This window comes from Temnothorax longispinosus, chromosome 6, assembly GCF_030848805.1.
Source record: "Temnothorax longispinosus isolate EJ_2023e chromosome 6, Tlon_JGU_v1, whole genome shotgun sequence".
Classification (NCBI taxonomy): domain Eukaryota; kingdom Metazoa; phylum Arthropoda; class Insecta; order Hymenoptera; family Formicidae; genus Temnothorax; species Temnothorax longispinosus.
Genome location: NC_092363.1, coordinates 9342076 through 9358484, shown reverse-complemented (window position 1 = coordinate 9358484; position 16409 = coordinate 9342076). Strand labels below are relative to the sequence as shown.

Genomic DNA, 16409 nt, shown 5'->3' with positions numbered 1-16409 from the left:
CACACCCACGGTATATGTCAAAGAGACGCTGAGTCGAGCTGCAATACGCATGCAAAAAGCAATCGCACGAAAGTAAATGAAGTACGGTGAAGAAGCAATTCACAATTTGCATCATACGCAAACTCATGCATACAAGTACCATACAAGCATTATTAGTAGCGCCGACTGATAATAGAATGTCTCAATATAATAATTAATGTTGCTTCAGATTTATCAAATGTACTGAAACTGCCCAAGATAACGAGAGAGAGAGAGAGAGAGAGAGAGAGAGAGAGAGAGAGAAGTGCGAGTTTATGTATTGAGGGGAATATAGATGATTATTTTAAAAGAAACAGAGAGGAAGGGGGAAGAGGAGAGGAAGAAGAAACGTTTAAAAGGGGTAGGAAATGGTGAGATCGCCAGAGGGGAAAGAACAGATGATAGGGATAATGAGTAAAATGATGGAGAAAATACGGAAATTAAGGAAAGAACAGAAAGAGCAAGGGGTAGAATGCAAGAAAGAGAGAGAAATGATAAGATATGAGATTAGGAATATGAGGACGGATGTGGAAGAGAGGGAGGTGAAATGGCAGAAGGAAAATGAGGAATTAAAGAAGGAGATAGGAGAGTTGAGAGGAAGGCTAGAGAGTATAGAGAGAAGGAGAGAAATGGGAGGAAAGAAAAGTAGGGAAAAGTGAAAGATGAAGGAAAGTGGGAGATAGGAAAGAGAGATAAAGCAATAGAAGCGAAGGTAAGAAAGCTAGAAAGGTGGAGAGAGTTAGAAGAGAGAAACAGAAGGAGGAACAATGTAGTAGTAAAAGGGATGGAGGTGAAGGAGGGAAGGGCGAAGAGAAGAGGGAGGAGAGAGAGAGTAGGAAAAAAGGGAGTGTGGTGAGGCTGAGGCGAGAGAGGAAAGGAGTCAGAGAGTAAAGTGGGGAAAGTAAAAAGGAGTGAACAAGAGGAAAAAGAGGGGAGAAAAAGAGAAGGGGGAAGAAAGGAATTAAGGAAGGAGGAAGAAAGAAAGGAACAGGAAGGAAGCCTAAAGATAGGCTTTTGGAATGTAGCGGGAGTGAAGGGAAAACAGGAAGGGTTTTGGGAAAGGATAAAAGAGTGGGATGTCGTGAGGTTGGTGGAGACGTGGCTGGAACAGGAAGAATGGAAGAAGATGAAGAATAAGGTGCCAAAGGAGTTCAACTAGAGTATACAGGGTGCAAAGAAAGAAAGAGTTGGAAGAAAAGGAAGAGCAATAAATGGAATAATGATGGAAGTCAGAGAAGGGTTAGAAGAGGAAGAAGAATGGGTGGAGGAGGAGGGTTTAATGATTAGAGAAGTAAGATAGAAGGAGAAATAGAGATTGGCAACAGTTTACGTAAGCGGCAACTTGGATAAGATAATGGGTAAGATAAAATCGGTAAAAGAGGAGGAAGGGAGAGAGGAGAGATGGATAGTGGGGAGCGATTTCAATGCGAGAACAGAGGAGAAAGGAGCGCTGGAGGATGGAGAAGAGGGAGTTGAAAGAAAATCGAAAGATAAAATGATAAATAGGTAGGGGGAAGGGTTGATTAGATGGGTGACTTTTACAGGAGGAAGGGAGAAAACAGTGATCAATTACGCAATAGGAAATAGAAAAGCTTGAGAAAGAGTGACAAGATTGGAGATGGGGTGTGAGGTAGATTTGGATCACCAATCAGTAGCAGTACGGGTGGACAAAGGGGGGGGGGTTGGTGAAAGGAGAGGGACAATAGCGGAGGGAGAGAGGTGGGTGAAAAAGACGGACTGGTCGAAAGAAGCAAGAGAGGAGTTTAGAAGAAGGACGGAGGAGGTAGAAATAGGTAGGGAGACAATAGATAAAGAGGAAGATGGAAGTAAGGGTGAGAAGAGTAAAAAGAGGGGCAGAAGGAAAGGGAGTATGGTGGGATGGGAATTGTAGGAAGAAGAGGGAGAAGGTAGAAAAGTTATTAAGAGACTGGAAAAGAGGAAGAAAACACAAAGATCATAAGAGAAGAAAGAAGGAGTATAAGGAAATGTGTGAGAAAAAATGAAGAAAAAAGAGAAATCTGCTGAAAGAGGCAAGAGAGGCGAGAACAGAGAAGCAGGTGTGGGAAGTAATAACAAGGAAAGGAGAAGAAAGGTAGAAAAAAGGTAGATAACAATAGAGGAGTGGGATAAATACTTTAGGGAGATGTTAGAAGGAACGGAATACAAGCGAAGGCTAGGAGAAGGTGAGGAGGGGAGCAGGGGGCGGAGGGGGAAGTGGAGAAAGAGAAGGAGATAGGATGGGAGGAAGTAGAGAGAGTGCTGAAAGGGCTGAAAAAAGGTAAAGCGGCGCGAGAGGACGAGATAGGAAATGAAGTGTGGAGTTATGGGGGAAGTGGTTTAAGAAAAACGTTATGGGAGAGTATGGAAAAGAGAGTGTTTTCCAGAAGCGTGAAAGGACGGAGTAGTCGTTCCGATAGCGAAAAAGAGGGGCAAAAAAGGTGAGTGAGTATGGAGGGATTACGCTGATGCCGACGGCGTACAAAGTGTACGCGTCGATATTAGCAAATAGGTTGAGAGAAGAGATGGTGGAGAAGGGGATGATTCCAGAAAGCCAAGCAGGGTTTAGGAAGAGGAGAGGAGTGGTGGACAACATTTACACACTGAATTATGCGATAGGGAAGCGATTAAAGAGGACAAAGAAGGTAGTGGCTGCTTTTGTCGATCTAAGGGCGGCATTTGATTCAGTGGACAGGAGGGTTTTGAGAAAATGTCTGAAAAAACCAGGGGTGAGTGAGAGGTTGGGAAAGAGGATCATGGAAATATACGAGAAAACAAGGAGTGTAGTGAGGGTGGAGGAAAGATATGGAAGGAAATTTTGGACAGCGAGAGGGGTAAACGGAAAAATTAACAGAGCCGATCAGGATTTAAACTCGAAACCTTTCATTTTCTACCTTCGTAGTCTGTTACTGTGTGTTGCTTCACAATTGCTTTACCCCACATAGCAAAATGTTGGCAGTATGCCGACAGCATGCCAGGAAATTTATCTCATAATTTCGCAGCAAGATCTTCTTATGCTGTGTTTTTTATTCTATCCGATTTGATTTTTATTACCTTATAGTATGCCAGTTTACGTTGCATCTCAATTTTATATTTAAATATAAAACTGCATTATAAGAAAAATAAAAAAAAAGATAAATTTAAATAGTTTTAGGACGTTACAAACATGTAAAATAATCTAATATTATCAATAATATATTTACTATTATTTAAACTGTACAATTAGTAAAAGAAATTTGGGTAAATTTTATTTTTAATAATTGCTTTTGAATGATTCGTTTTTAGCAGATTTTATATATAAAAATCAATAAATGTATGAAGTATGGGTTTTTACGTCTTTAATTATATAAGTAAATTATGTCCTCATCAGCATTAATAAAGTACGGCGTTTAGTTTTCGAGAAATAAGAAGGTGTCGCTTTAGAGGATCTATGTCGATATTAGCGACTAACCTCTTCACTTCTAATAAAAATATAAAAAATGTATAGTTGTATATTCGTGAAATAAAATAAATGCGCGCGCGTAGCGCGCGCCTGTGTTGTTCTATTCGTGAAATAAAATAAAAGCGCGCGTGTAGCGCGCGCCTGTGTTGTTCTAGTCCTCTTCTAAAAAGGGCATGTCGTAGGTATTGTTGTCACTTTTCCGCGATGCCGATTGGTTCTCTTGCTGCGCTTACTTCATTTGCAGCTGTCATTGTATATTTTGACAGTTGTGTGTATCAAGGGTTAATAGTGTAATAGTAGGTAATAGCATAATGTTAAAGCTAAATAGCGCGCGCGAAGCGCGCGTCTGTAGTGTCTAGTTACAATAAAAACAAGATATTAAAAAATAGAATCGGTCAAAAATAGCTTTTGGTATTTCTAGTGTTTAATCGGAAAAAAGTGCACATGTTTTATTTAATATAATACTGAAAATGATAACATATTTATAGCAAAAATATTTCCGAAATCATCTAAACTATTACGACAACTACAGCCAATTTTTGAAATTAACAAAAGAAATATGTTATAATAAAATCAAAATCGATATAAATAATGTCATTACCAAAAAAAAACAGATATAATACTTAATTTATAAACCACGGATTACATACATATATGTATTTAACGAAATAATAGTATTTCTTCCACATTTTTTACACAATTTAAAATAGAAAAAGTTGTTCCATTTTGCCAAGGAAAACATTCTATTTAAGGAATGTCGTACTTAAAAGTACAATTTTGTGGGAAAAATTATGTACAGCTATTTAAAAAAACAACGTTTTAAAAGACTCATTCAAAAGCCGTTTTTATCTTGAAAAACTAACATGAAATACGTACATTACGTCCGTACATTTAACGTACATACCTCGTCAAATAATAATTTATTTTCCTCCTTACCAATGACTATTTTTAACATTTTGTAGAATATATTGTAATACAGGCCGTAGCTGTGTTCCGAAATTGACTACCAGTGCTGAAAATCTATAATACATGTAACGTGACCTATAGATTTTTAGTACTGACAGTTTCGGAACACGACCAAGAGTGACATAATTTATATTATATTATTTATTATATTTCTTTACTTTACAAATACATGCATAAAATATATAATTATAATATACAATATACATATTGTTAATTTGGTGGTCAGATAAATAATCTATAACTTATTTATTTGAATGAAAGAGTGAAATAAAGTGTTTATTATTTTAATACAAAACTTATTTATGTGAAGATCAGGTATCTGTGCTGCGCGGTGCCTACAGTTCAACAGCTGTAATCGTTCTCTCCCCTTTTCACGCGTACGAGCACGCTCGAACCGAAACCACAGTATACAGTAGCGCAACTCTCTTCGTCAGATGATGCCAAAAACGCAGCGCGCATGCGCAAGTTGAGCCAGTTTATACGGTAACGCCATCTGAATCTCTCTCTCACTTACTCTTTCCATTTTCGCTCTTTCTCATGACCATTCAAATGTTTAGAAATTGGCGGCATTAGCTTACCACATCGGTTATGTCACAGTATATGTGGTTATGTCGTTCAATTGATATTTTAGATAATTTAGATATTTAAAGAGGAGTGAAATAAAGTAAAGTGAAGTGATGTGAAGTGAAGTGATGTGAAGTGATGTGAAGTGAAGTGAAGGGAAAGCAAGAAAGGAAGTGACATTTATCCTTAAAGAGAATTGTAGATCTGTACATATATTATATTGTTCAGATTTTCAATTCTCTTGCAGAAAACACTTTGATCTTAGCTCTGTTTCAGATGCAGAAGAAAACAGAAGTAGTAAGGAAATGAGTGCAAAAAAAACTAAAACCTGTTCAATAACAGGATGTCCTGGAAATCTTCAATTGGAAGGAAGACATGTATTTAGATTTCCAAAAGAACATGACAGGTTTTTCATTTTATTTTATAACAGTATTTTTAGTTTTTCTAATTACGTTATATTTTTTTACATAAATTTATAATGTTTAATACATTGTAATAACAGATGGTTGCAATGGGTACAAGCAAGTGGAAGACTAGATTTAAAAGAAAAAGGACTTGAATATTCGTATAGAAATTGCCGATTATGCTCTTTGCATTTTGAGGAGAAATGGTTTAGGATTAATAAAAGAAGAATTCTTCTTCATCCTGATGCCATATCCACAAGATTTGGAGAAGATTTAGCATCATGTTTTAAAACAATGTAGGTTATATAATTATGTTTTAGATTGCTATCAATTTCATTGCAGTTTCTTTTTGGTTGTTTTAAAATGTAATAATATTTCATACAAACATATCCAGTCAGCACACATGTTCAAAATAAGAACATATATAATGACATCTTAAAAATATTATTTTCAAACATCATGTATTATTGATTTTGTATTAATATAGTAAATTATGTAACTTAAAATCTTTTTGCAGTGAAATAGAAATGGATGCAGAAGCAGAAAAGGACACAATAACGGAAGATATACAAGAGCAAGCAAATTCTGTTATAGAAAAAGAAAAAGGAAACAACATAGAAGAGGAAATTGAAATGGATACTGACAACATAGAAGAGGAAATTACAATGGATGTTGAAATTATGAAACCGTCAGTTTTTACATGTATTGCTATATATTATCCCATTTCTATACTTTTCTATTTATAAATATTATATATAAATTTATAAAAAATTTAGTAAAATAAAAATGTACATTTAGTATAATAATTATTATCAAATTATTATCAAGTTATTAAAAAACTATTAAGAGAAAAATAGACAACAAGTGCAAACTACTTATCTAACTGCTTATATATACTACTTTTACATTTTAACATAATATAAGTATTCTTTGTTAGGAGAGTACTATAGTAATATAGTATACGTAGATGTAGGCCAACAAAAAATTCATATATCTTTCATTGTCTTACATGCCTATATTATTTTTAAAATTACTTTTTTATTATTACTTATTGTGCTTTTATATACTTATTGTTCTTTGTTTTATAATTAAAATAGAACTTTATGCATACTTTTTTGTTCAATTTTTTTATTTTTTTTATTTTTAATGATTTTTTTGTTAATTTAGAAGCACATCCAGTATACCTGTCAAAACAATGATATCGAAAGCAACGATGACATCCAAGAAAAAGGACAGCCCTACAAAGAAACGGTTGTGCAAAACCATACAGAAAATGAGATTAAAAAACAAAGATCTCCAGCAAAAACTGCGACGTCTTCGAAAGAAAGTGGAAAAAAGTATCACCACTAAAGAATCACCATATGGAGAAGATAAGGTACAAAAGAATAAAGAATTAGAAACTTTAAGAACATTAGGAAATAAGTGGTTACCGGACAAATTTAGTATGTTACTGTCAGTACAAGTAGACGCGCAAACAAGAGACAAACGTGGCATACGATACAATAATGATTTTAAAAAATTTGCTTTATCAATGTACTTTTTAAGTCCGCGAAATTATAAAAAATTAAGAAAAATCTTCACATTACCTTCCGTGCGTACTTTACAATCTTTCACATATAATTGGAATATTCTTCCTGGTCTTAATATAAAAGTCTTTGAGGCTTTAAAAATAAAATTAAATTCATTACCACTTATCGAGCGACATTGTGTACTGTGCATAGATGAAATGAGTTTAAAATCTCATTTATTTTACAATGTTTCACGAGACGAAATAATAGGATTCCAAGATGTTGGTGATAATAAATTACCAATATCTGCAAAGAATGCATTTGTTATTATGGCACGAAGTATAGCAGGCAACTGGAAAGTTCCACTTTGTTATTGTTTTGTAGCGACTACTTGTACAAGCGATACAATAAAAAGTATTATTTTTGATGCAATAAGAAAATTAAAAGAATGTGGTGCTACTGTGCATGCGTTAATTACGGACATGGGTTCCAACTTCTTGCAATTATCTCGCAAATTAGGAATATCAACTAAAAATTCAATGTTTGTTGTTGATGAACAAAATATATTATATATTTTTGATACTCCCCATTTAATCAAAGCAACGCGTAATAATTTATTAAAGTATAATTTAAAATTTAATGATAAATTTGCATCATGGTCTTATATTGTTCAATTTTATTAAAAAGATACTAAACAATGGATTAAGGCAGCTCCTAAATTATCTCCCATTCATATTGAACCCAATAATTTTTCGAAAATGAAAGTTAAGTACGCCGTACAAGTTTTAAGTAATCATGTAGCTGCCGGTATGTGCACGCTAATGTCTGTAGGTTATCTTCCATCTGAAGCAATTGGGACAGTAAAATTTATTGATCGTTTCGATAAATTGTTTGATATATTAAATTCATCTTTTATTATCAGTCCAAAAGAATATAGAGAAGTTTTTATCGGAAGCACGAAACAATTGAAATTTTTACAAGAAACGTTGAATTTCTTAAAAAATATTACAGCTATTAATAATAAGGGTAAAATTGTAAAGATTAAATGCTTTGAATGCTGGCAGATCACTATTAATAGTATTATACAATTATGGGACATATTGAAGACTTTTAATTTTCCATATCTACAAACTCGTAAAATAAATACGGATTGTCTCGAAAATTTTTTTGGTTCTGTTCGGCAACAAGGTGGTAATTCTGTAAATCCAACTCCTATACAGTTTTCACGCGCTTTTAAAAAACTATTTAGTGTTAAATTATTACAACATTGTGATACGAAAAATTGTGCTCCAGATTCCGATAAAATGTTAAATCTTATGAAAACATCAAATCTTTACTCTACAGAATCCGACTTTAATACATCACCTACTTCATGTAAAATTTTAGATGTTCCAACACACGATTATCGTTCTATGGACCTGCCAGAACAAAATGCATTTAAATACGTTTGCGGCTATTTAATAAAAAGATGTTTAACAATACATTCGTGTAAAGCGTGTACAGATTATACTATATAAATGAAACTACTCAAGTTTTAGATAACACTACTTTATATTGTTCATTTCGTGATTATGGAACTGAGAATGGAGAACTTTTTGGAGCTTTGAATATTCCAAGTAATCAATTTTGTTCATACATACATAAATTAGATGAAATATTTATTAAAAATTTTGAAAGTAATTGTTATAAAAAAAATATTGGTGCTTATTTACTTTCTTTAGTAAAAGATATTAACTTTGAAACTCCATGTCCCAACTTTCCCTCAAATTTTCTTGTTAAATTATTTTTTCGCATGCGCATTTATTACTATGAGAAGCTGGGCTTTGAACGAGCGATGTGCTCCCGCCCTTCTAGAGGGCAGCTCCCGTGTGGCGCGAGCCTCGGGGCGCCACGCTTACGTGCGGTCATTGTCTGCGTTGCGGTCGTCTCGGTCGTGTACAGAAGAGCTCGTAGTGTCGTAGAGTCAAGACGTGTTAAGTGTACAGAGGACAAATATATATATATAGAGTATTCGAGAAATCCTTGTGTTTTCCTGTTCACCCCGCCAAGCATACAGTCGCCGTTACCGAATAGCCTACAGGTTATGGGCCCAGGGCACGATTCCCCTGCGTGAAGAACGAAGCACGAAAACATCTAGTTGAACGTGTAACGCGAAGTGTGTGAGACGCCGGCGAAGGGCATCGGGAAGACGAAAAGCATTTAGAAGAATCTAGAAGATTAGAGGGTAAGTAAATAATATTCCTCGTTGCTGACGAGCAAAACGAGAGAATTCTCAGCAAATAAGAACGTTCGTTCGATAAATGCTGTTAGAAGGAGATAGATGTCTTGAGAGATAGAAATAGAGGCAACAGTGACAATAAGAGAATTAGAGATAGATGTATAAAGAGATAGATGTGTGAGATATAAAGAGATAGATGTGTGAGATAGAAAGAGATAGATGTGTGAGATAGAAAGAGATAGATATATGCCGCTTGGTAACAAGCTGGCGGGAAAAGCGATGTGCCTGTGCAAGTCCGATCGTGAACGGCGAGAGTCATTTTTTGGCGCGCGAAAGTCCGATCGTGAAAAGTGAGTCATTATTTTGGCGCGAGGGACGCGTTGCCGGGCACGCGCTGACGCATGATCGATTTGAAAAACATAGCATCGATGCGACGCCATAACACATATATATATATATATATATATATATATATATACAGGCATGTGTATGGAATTAATTTTCAAAATCGACATGTATCGGGTCGGTAATTGAGCATGACTAGCTGTGCGGTGTAGCTTGATTACTGTACAGGGAGGCCGCGTAAATTTGTATGGGCCCCGTGCGCGTGCGTGATCAACCCGAGCTCCCATAGATCTTTTCAGCAGTGCTGGAGATCGCAACGGACAGTGGTGTGCGCGTGCGGATAGCCCTGCAGAGGCGCGTGGTTTTCTCGCTTTGGGGTTATTGTGAATTGCAGTGCGTTCTATATAGCCTCATAAGCATTAAATTTTTATCGCTGAAAGAGATTAAGTGATAGAAATTGTAAATTATTATCGGTCAATATGAATGTTAGTTTATCTTGTCAAAAGAGGAATGCTAATGTTCAATTGATATTTGAATCCCGATTTAGATGGAAGAAGATAAGACGAAAAATGTTCCGATAGATGAGGAAGAAAACCAGGATTCACTGGTTGACTACGATAGTGACAGCAGCGTGGTCACAGTGGTAGAGAGAGAGAGAGAGGTAGTGATAAAACATTAAATAAAGATGAAGGTAAGAGAGTATTTTTTTTTTAAATAAAACAATCAAGAAGGATAATATACTTGTGTATTCAGAGATAGAGTAATTTAAAAATTTTGTTTAGAAGAAAAAGAGAACAAGAAGGAGACTGAAGCAAAGGGTGCAATCCCGAAACGTGGCAAACCAAAAATAATAGAAAACATAGATGTAAATAGAGAATGGGCTGAAAATCGTCCTGTACTACCTATAGGGACAAAGATGCTTTACGAGAAACAAGAAAAGATGGTTGATAAAATGGAATCGGTAGTGAAGATGTTGGACAAGGTTATGACCCAAGCAACCTCCATGATGGAAAACATGGTAGAAGTCGCCCACGTAAATTTAGAGAAAGAGAAACTAAAGATTAGACGTTTAGAGGTAAATAAACAGAATACACAAAGTAAAGTAGAAAACGGTATACAAACGGTTAAAGAATCAGAAGTAGAGCCTAAAAAGAAAAAGTTAGATGAAACAATCTGTTCAGTCGAGAAAAATAGAAGTTTAGAGACAATTAAGAGTGCTTTAGAGATAGAATTAAACAGTCAAAGGTTGCATATTAGAAGAGAATATAAGCTGACGCAAAAATCCAACTTTGATCTTTGGATGGATTATTTAAAATCCGAATTAATGAATAACGAGTTATTAGATGTAATAGATTCAAACATTGATAGTCCAGAAAATCTTTCCGAATTAAAAGTTGCTAAGAGAAAAAGTCTAGTTAGAGATATAATAATCAATCATTTAGATAAAAATTATCATAAAAGAATTTTACATGAGAAAGATCCAAAAGAAATTTTGAAGAAATTAAGAGGTTATAAAAAGAGTGAAGTAAACGTTACTCATGCATCGTACGAACTAAACTCTATCAAATTAAAATGAGAAAAGACGAAAAAGTAAGTGATTTTTACGAACGCTTTGATTCAATAATTAGAGAATATGAATCATGCGAAGATGCGGTACCTCTCACAGAACAAGAAATGAGATCTGCATTGTATCAAGCTGTGTCAATTAATGTGCCGGAACTGAGGAATGTAGATTTAATTAGAAGACAAACTAATCTTAAAGAAATGAATGTAGATGAAATAAAATCTTTCATGATGCAGTTAGAGGCAGAGACTAAGAGTGAAGTTAGAGAGAAGCTAGAGAAACCAGAAGTTAGAGTGCAGAGGGCTACCGCAGAAGAGCACAAAGAAATAAAGTGCTACCGATGCAACAAATTGGGTCACATGGCGAAGGACTGCCCACTAGCGGGATCAGAGGCCTGGTTCTGTTATTACTGCCAGGAAATTAGAGGACACAAGGGTGATAGCTGTCCTAATGCCGGAGCCCAGACGAACAGATTTAGAGGAAAAAGGTATACAAATAAAACCGTTAATAAAAATATAAAGAAAAAGGGTAGATTTGCGCAAAGAGGAACAAAAAGAGTAGATAATAAAGGGAAAGTAACCAAAATACAACCAGCCAAGAAAACTATACCATCGCAGACAGCAATTGAAGGAAAACCAAAAGAAGGTAAATTATGCATGGCTAAAGTAATAGAAGATAGAGATAGTTCAAAAGAATTAGTCAATTTTATTGTAGATTCGGGTGCAACAGATCACATTGTGAATAAGAATATAATTTTGTCAAACTTTGAAAAATGTGATAATAGAGTTATTAAATGTGCCAATAAGAATGAGCTTGCAGACATTTCAATAGATGGTAAAGGAGATCTTTTGTTGTTAACAAATGAGAAAGAAAAGAAAGTAATTAAATTAACAAATGTAATTGCAACGAAGGAAGTATCCGAAAATTTACTATCTTTAAGAAAGCTGGCTGATGCAGGGTTCAGTATTTATTTAGATGATAAAGTATTTAAAGTTCACAATAAACTAACAAATAAAATTGTTTTTGAAGGAATTTATGAGAAACCAAATTGGATTATGCAATTTGAGGTTAAAAACAATAATATAGAGGACAATGAAAGTATAGAATGTGCTGTGTATAGATGTAGAGCAGAAATTGTTCCACATTGTGAGTTTCCTGAACAATCGCAAGCAAACATTCAGACCAGTGAATTATCAATTTCGGAGGGAGAATTAGACGAAAGAGACAATGTTGGCTCTGCGATTGGGAGGGAGAATGAAGGAGAACTCACAAATGTGAACAAAAATATAGAACACAATAATGCTGAACTCGATCAAGCCATTAAGTTAGAAGATATACAAACATTAGAGAATATAGAAGAAATGTGTGAAAGCTCAGTAATTGAAAAAGTAAAGAAATTAGAGAAAATAAATGAGGCGATGTTATGGCATGTTAGATTAGGTCATGCGTCGTTAAACTATTTAAGACAGCTACAAAAAGTAGAAAAGAGATTAGAGACAGTTAAGTTTGATAACTCCATATTAGAGTGTGAAGTCTGTATAATGGCAAAGATGGCAAAATTGCCGTTTAAAGAAAACAGAAATAGAGCACAGAGACCACTACAAGTGATACATACGGATATCATGGGTCCAATAAAACCTACATCTTATCCAGGAAGAAAGAGGTTTATAATAACCTTTATAGACGATTATTCTAGATTAGCGAAAGCTTACTCCTTGAAGACGAAAGATGAATCGGGAGAGGCTCTAGAGAAATACCTAATATCCGCCAGAAATCTACTAGGAAAAGAAGAAAAGCTATGCTATGTGAAATCAGATCAAGGCAAAGAATTTACGGGAGGTGCTTTTAAAGAAGTGTTAAAAAGAGAAAATATAGAAGCCATATATGCACCACCGTACACTCCAGAACATAATGGAGTTGCAGAAAGGTTCAACAGAACGATGCAAGAGAAAATAAGAACATATATGTTTGACTCGGGATTACCAAAGAGTATGTGGGAGTTGGCAGTTGACGCTGCTGTGCATGCGTACAACAGATCTCCACATAAGACTATAGAGTATGAGATCCCATTGAAGAAGTTCTCATCAGAAACAAGTTGTCATTTCGAGCAAATAAAGAGATTTGGATGCATTGGATATGCAAGAGTACCAAAGCCTACGTCGAAATTTGACAAGAGAGCTATTAGAGGTGTGTTGGTAGGATATACTGACACTGGATATATACTCTGGCATCCAAGCACAAGAAAATTTATAGAGTCCCGACACATTAGATTTAATGAAAAGATAACATATAAAAATGTATATCAAAACAGTCAAATAGAAGAAGAAAAAGACTTAGATGAAAATTGGATGAAAGAATTTGTAGAGGATGAAGAAAAGGGAGAACAAAAACTAGAGATTCCTGAGAAAAGGAAAAGAGGTAGACCGAGAAAACAAACAACACAACTAGACGAACAGAAGCAGAAGGACGCACGAAAGGAAAGTGAAGCTCCAATGACTAGAAGTAAAACTAAAAGAAAACTAGAAGATAATGGAGACACTGATGTGCGGAGAAAAATAGAAGATGTTAGCTTTGCTAATTATATTAATGTGAAAAATATTCAACGGAATATAGAGAATGAAGATGAATTACATCAATGCCTTATGGCATCGTTAAATAGAGAGCCTGTTACTTATGAAGAAGCTATATCAAGTAACGAAAGAGAGAATTGGAAAATTGCAGTCAAAGAGGAACTTGAATCTATGTATGCTAATCAAGTGTGGGAACTTGTCGATAGACCATTAGAGAAATTAGATGGAAGACGACCTAATATAATAGATTCAAGATGGGTATTTAAGAGGAAATTAGAAGCAATGGATCAACCAGATATAAAGCGAGACTGGTGATAAGAGGATGTAAAGACAAAAATGTGTATGATCTAAAAGAGACATATGCACCGGTTTCAAGACTGTCACTGGTTAGATCTATATTAGCAATAATAAATAAATATAACTTATACGCTAGTCAGCTAGATGTTAAGACTGCGTTTTTAAATGGAGTTCTAGAAGAAAAAGATGAAATATATATGGAAATTCCAGAGGGAGTAGAACTGGATGAAAACACCAAGAAAACTAAGGTGTGTAGATTGAATAGAGCTTTATACGGATTGAAGATAAGTCCGAAAAGATGGAATAAGAGATTTTCAGAAGAGGCTAAGAAACTTGGATTAGAGAACGACCTATATGAGCCGTGCCTGTTCACGTGGAGGAAAGAAGGCAAAATAGTGATCGTATTACTTTATGTAGATGATATGTTGGTTGCAAGTAATGATCAGAAGAAATTAGAAGAAATCAAAAAGAAGTTGAGTGAAACATTTGAGACGAAGGATCTTGGGGAACCAAAAAACTTTCTGGGAATAACAATAGAGCGAAACAAAGAAGAAAGTTGTATGTATATTCATCAGATGCGATATACTGAGAGCATATTAGAAAAGTTTCATATGAATGAATGCAAGCCTCAGAACACTCCTATGGTCACCAGAAAAGTGAGCAATAAAACAGAAAATTAGAAGAAAAGAGTATTAGAGAAGAAACTAAAAGAGTACCTTATAGAGAAGCTATAGGAAGCTTAATGTATCTGGCAAATGCTACACGACCTGATATAGCCTTTGCAGTAAACTATTTAGCAAGAAGACAATTAGAGCCCACGGAAGAAGACTGGCAAGATGTAAAAAGAGTCTTCAGATATCTTAGAGGAACTGCAAATAGAGGATTGATGTTTAAAGGTAAAACAGATGAGTTAGAGTCGCTGACAGACGCTAGTTTCAGAGATTGCATTGATTCTACATCCACTGGAGGATATATAATCAAAATATTTGGAGATGTGATAGCATGGAGAAGTCATAAACAGACATATGTCACACTCTCTACCTGTCAAGCAGAGTATCTAGCAATGAGTGAGGCCTGTCAAGAAGTAATCTCATTAGACAAGTCGCTCAGATATGTTGTTGGAAAAACATTCTTGCCTGCAACAATCTGGTGTGATAACAGAGCAGCAGGAAACTGCACTAAGAAGGATGGAAGTCACAAACTTAAAATGTTTGATGATAACTTAGAAGAAATAAAGAAAAACTTAGAAGAAAGAGAAGAAACTGGAAACAGAAAACATATGGCTGACACTCATGGAGACTTTATCAAGCAGTGTGTTGATCAAGGGAAGGTGAAAGTCGAATGGATTGAGACCAAAGAGAACTTGGCAGACATTATGACAAAACCTTTACCTTTAGAAGCATTTGCATATCTAAGAGACAATATAATGAATGTAGAGTTTGAACAGAGTTAGAGATCAATTTTACTCGATAACTGATTTTTGATATGTTACAGATAAAGAAGAAAATTAGACGAACACGGATCGCTCGCACAAAGGGAGGGAGTATGAGAAGCTGGGCTTTGAACGAGCGATGTGCTCCCGCCCTTCTAGAGGGCAGCTCCCGTGTGGCGCGAGCCTCGGGGCGCCACGCTTACGTGCGGTCATTGTCTGCGTTGCGGTCGTCTCGGTCGTGTACAGAAGAGCTCGTAGTGTCGTAGAGTCAAGACGTGTTAAGTGTACAGAGGACAAATATATATATATAGAGTATTCGAGAAATCCTTGTGTTTTCCTGTTCACCCCGCCAAGCATACAGTCGCCGTTACCGAATAGCCTACAATTACGCACTAATACAACATAATAAAGCACGTAAAGGGGTTGGTCAAAGCAATAGAAAAATGTGGAATATTTTACATCTTTAATTTTGGTTTCTTTCTTGCATGATACAGTTTTTATCATAAATAATTTGTAATTTGTACACGTGTAGCGATAAGATAGATGTAAGATTATTTTTAATATCACAGTGGAGGTAAGATATATGGAAATAAAAAACGCTTATTGTAATATATAGCGGTAAGATAGAAATAAGAATATTTTTCATAAGATATATTATTATTTTTTTTTTTTTATTCAGATTTGTCATATCATTGGTGGGACTGTGGGGAAACAAAATAAAAGCTGAATAGTCATTTTTGCCAAAGTGTAAGTAGATATATATTAACGATTTAGGTATATTGAGCGTCCATATTAATTTATGCTTTACATGTAACATACGTTAAGTTTATTATACTGTAATGATTGTAAAACTTTAAATTTTTATATTATTTAAACTAAATGTGTTACTTTTCGCAATAATAATTGAAATACGATCTTAGAAAATAAAAAACGTAAGTATATATGTTATAAACTTTGTATTTTATTGAAATACACATATTAATTTTGTTTTTTTATTAGCAATTTTAAATAATATTTTGTAAATGTCACGTTGTATAATAGTTTGTATTCCATACACACATCATACACGCGCGCACGCGCGCGT

At 35.0% G+C, this 16409-nt stretch overlaps 2 protein-coding genes across 2 annotated transcripts; both read left to right on the top strand.

Moving 5' to 3' along the window:
- The first annotated feature begins 4816 nt into the window (after positions 1-4816).
- LOC139814573 (uncharacterized) lies at positions 4817-16344 on the top strand. The gene is made up of 5 exons (XM_071780911.1): positions 4817-5393; positions 5490-5687; positions 5909-6079; positions 6559-6766; positions 16005-16344. The coding sequence occupies exons 1-5, from the start codon at positions 5293-5295 to the stop codon at positions 16050-16052; spliced, it is 726 nt and encodes a 241-aa protein (XP_071637012.1). The 5' UTR covers positions 4817-5292; the 3' UTR covers positions 16053-16344.
- On the top strand, positions 10010-15726 carry LOC139814807 (uncharacterized). Its single transcript, XM_071781310.1, has 4 exons — positions 10010-10105; positions 10232-10537; positions 11263-11513; positions 15388-15726. Exons 1-4 carry the CDS (start codon positions 10010-10012, stop codon positions 15389-15391), a joined length of 657 nt encoding a protein of 218 aa, XP_071637411.1. The 3' UTR covers positions 15392-15726.
- Positions 16345-16409: the final 65 nt, after the last annotated feature.

Coding starts and splice junctions, on each gene's coding strand:
- LOC139814573 (XM_071780911.1), top strand. CDS start 5,293: ATGAGTGCAAAAAAAACTAAAACCTGTTCAATAACAGGATGTCCTGGA. Junction 5,394..5,489: donor TTTCCAAAAGAACATGACAG/GTTTTTCATTTT, acceptor TTGTAATAACAG/ATGGTTGCAATGGGTACAAG. Junction 5,688..5,908: donor GCATCATGTTTTAAAACAAT/GTAGGTTATATA, acceptor ATCTTTTTGCAG/TGAAATAGAAATGGATGCAG.
- LOC139814807 (XM_071781310.1), top strand. CDS start 10,010: ATGGAAGAAGATAAGACGAAAAATGTTCCGATAGATGAGGAAGAAAAC. Junction 10,106..10,231: donor ACAGCAGCGTGGTCACAGTG/GTAGAGAGAGAG, acceptor AGAGTAATTTAA/AAATTTTGTTTAGAAGAAAA. Junction 10,538..11,262: donor TAAAGATTAGACGTTTAGAG/GTAAATAAACAG, acceptor TTCATGATGCAG/TTAGAGGCAGAGACTAAGAG.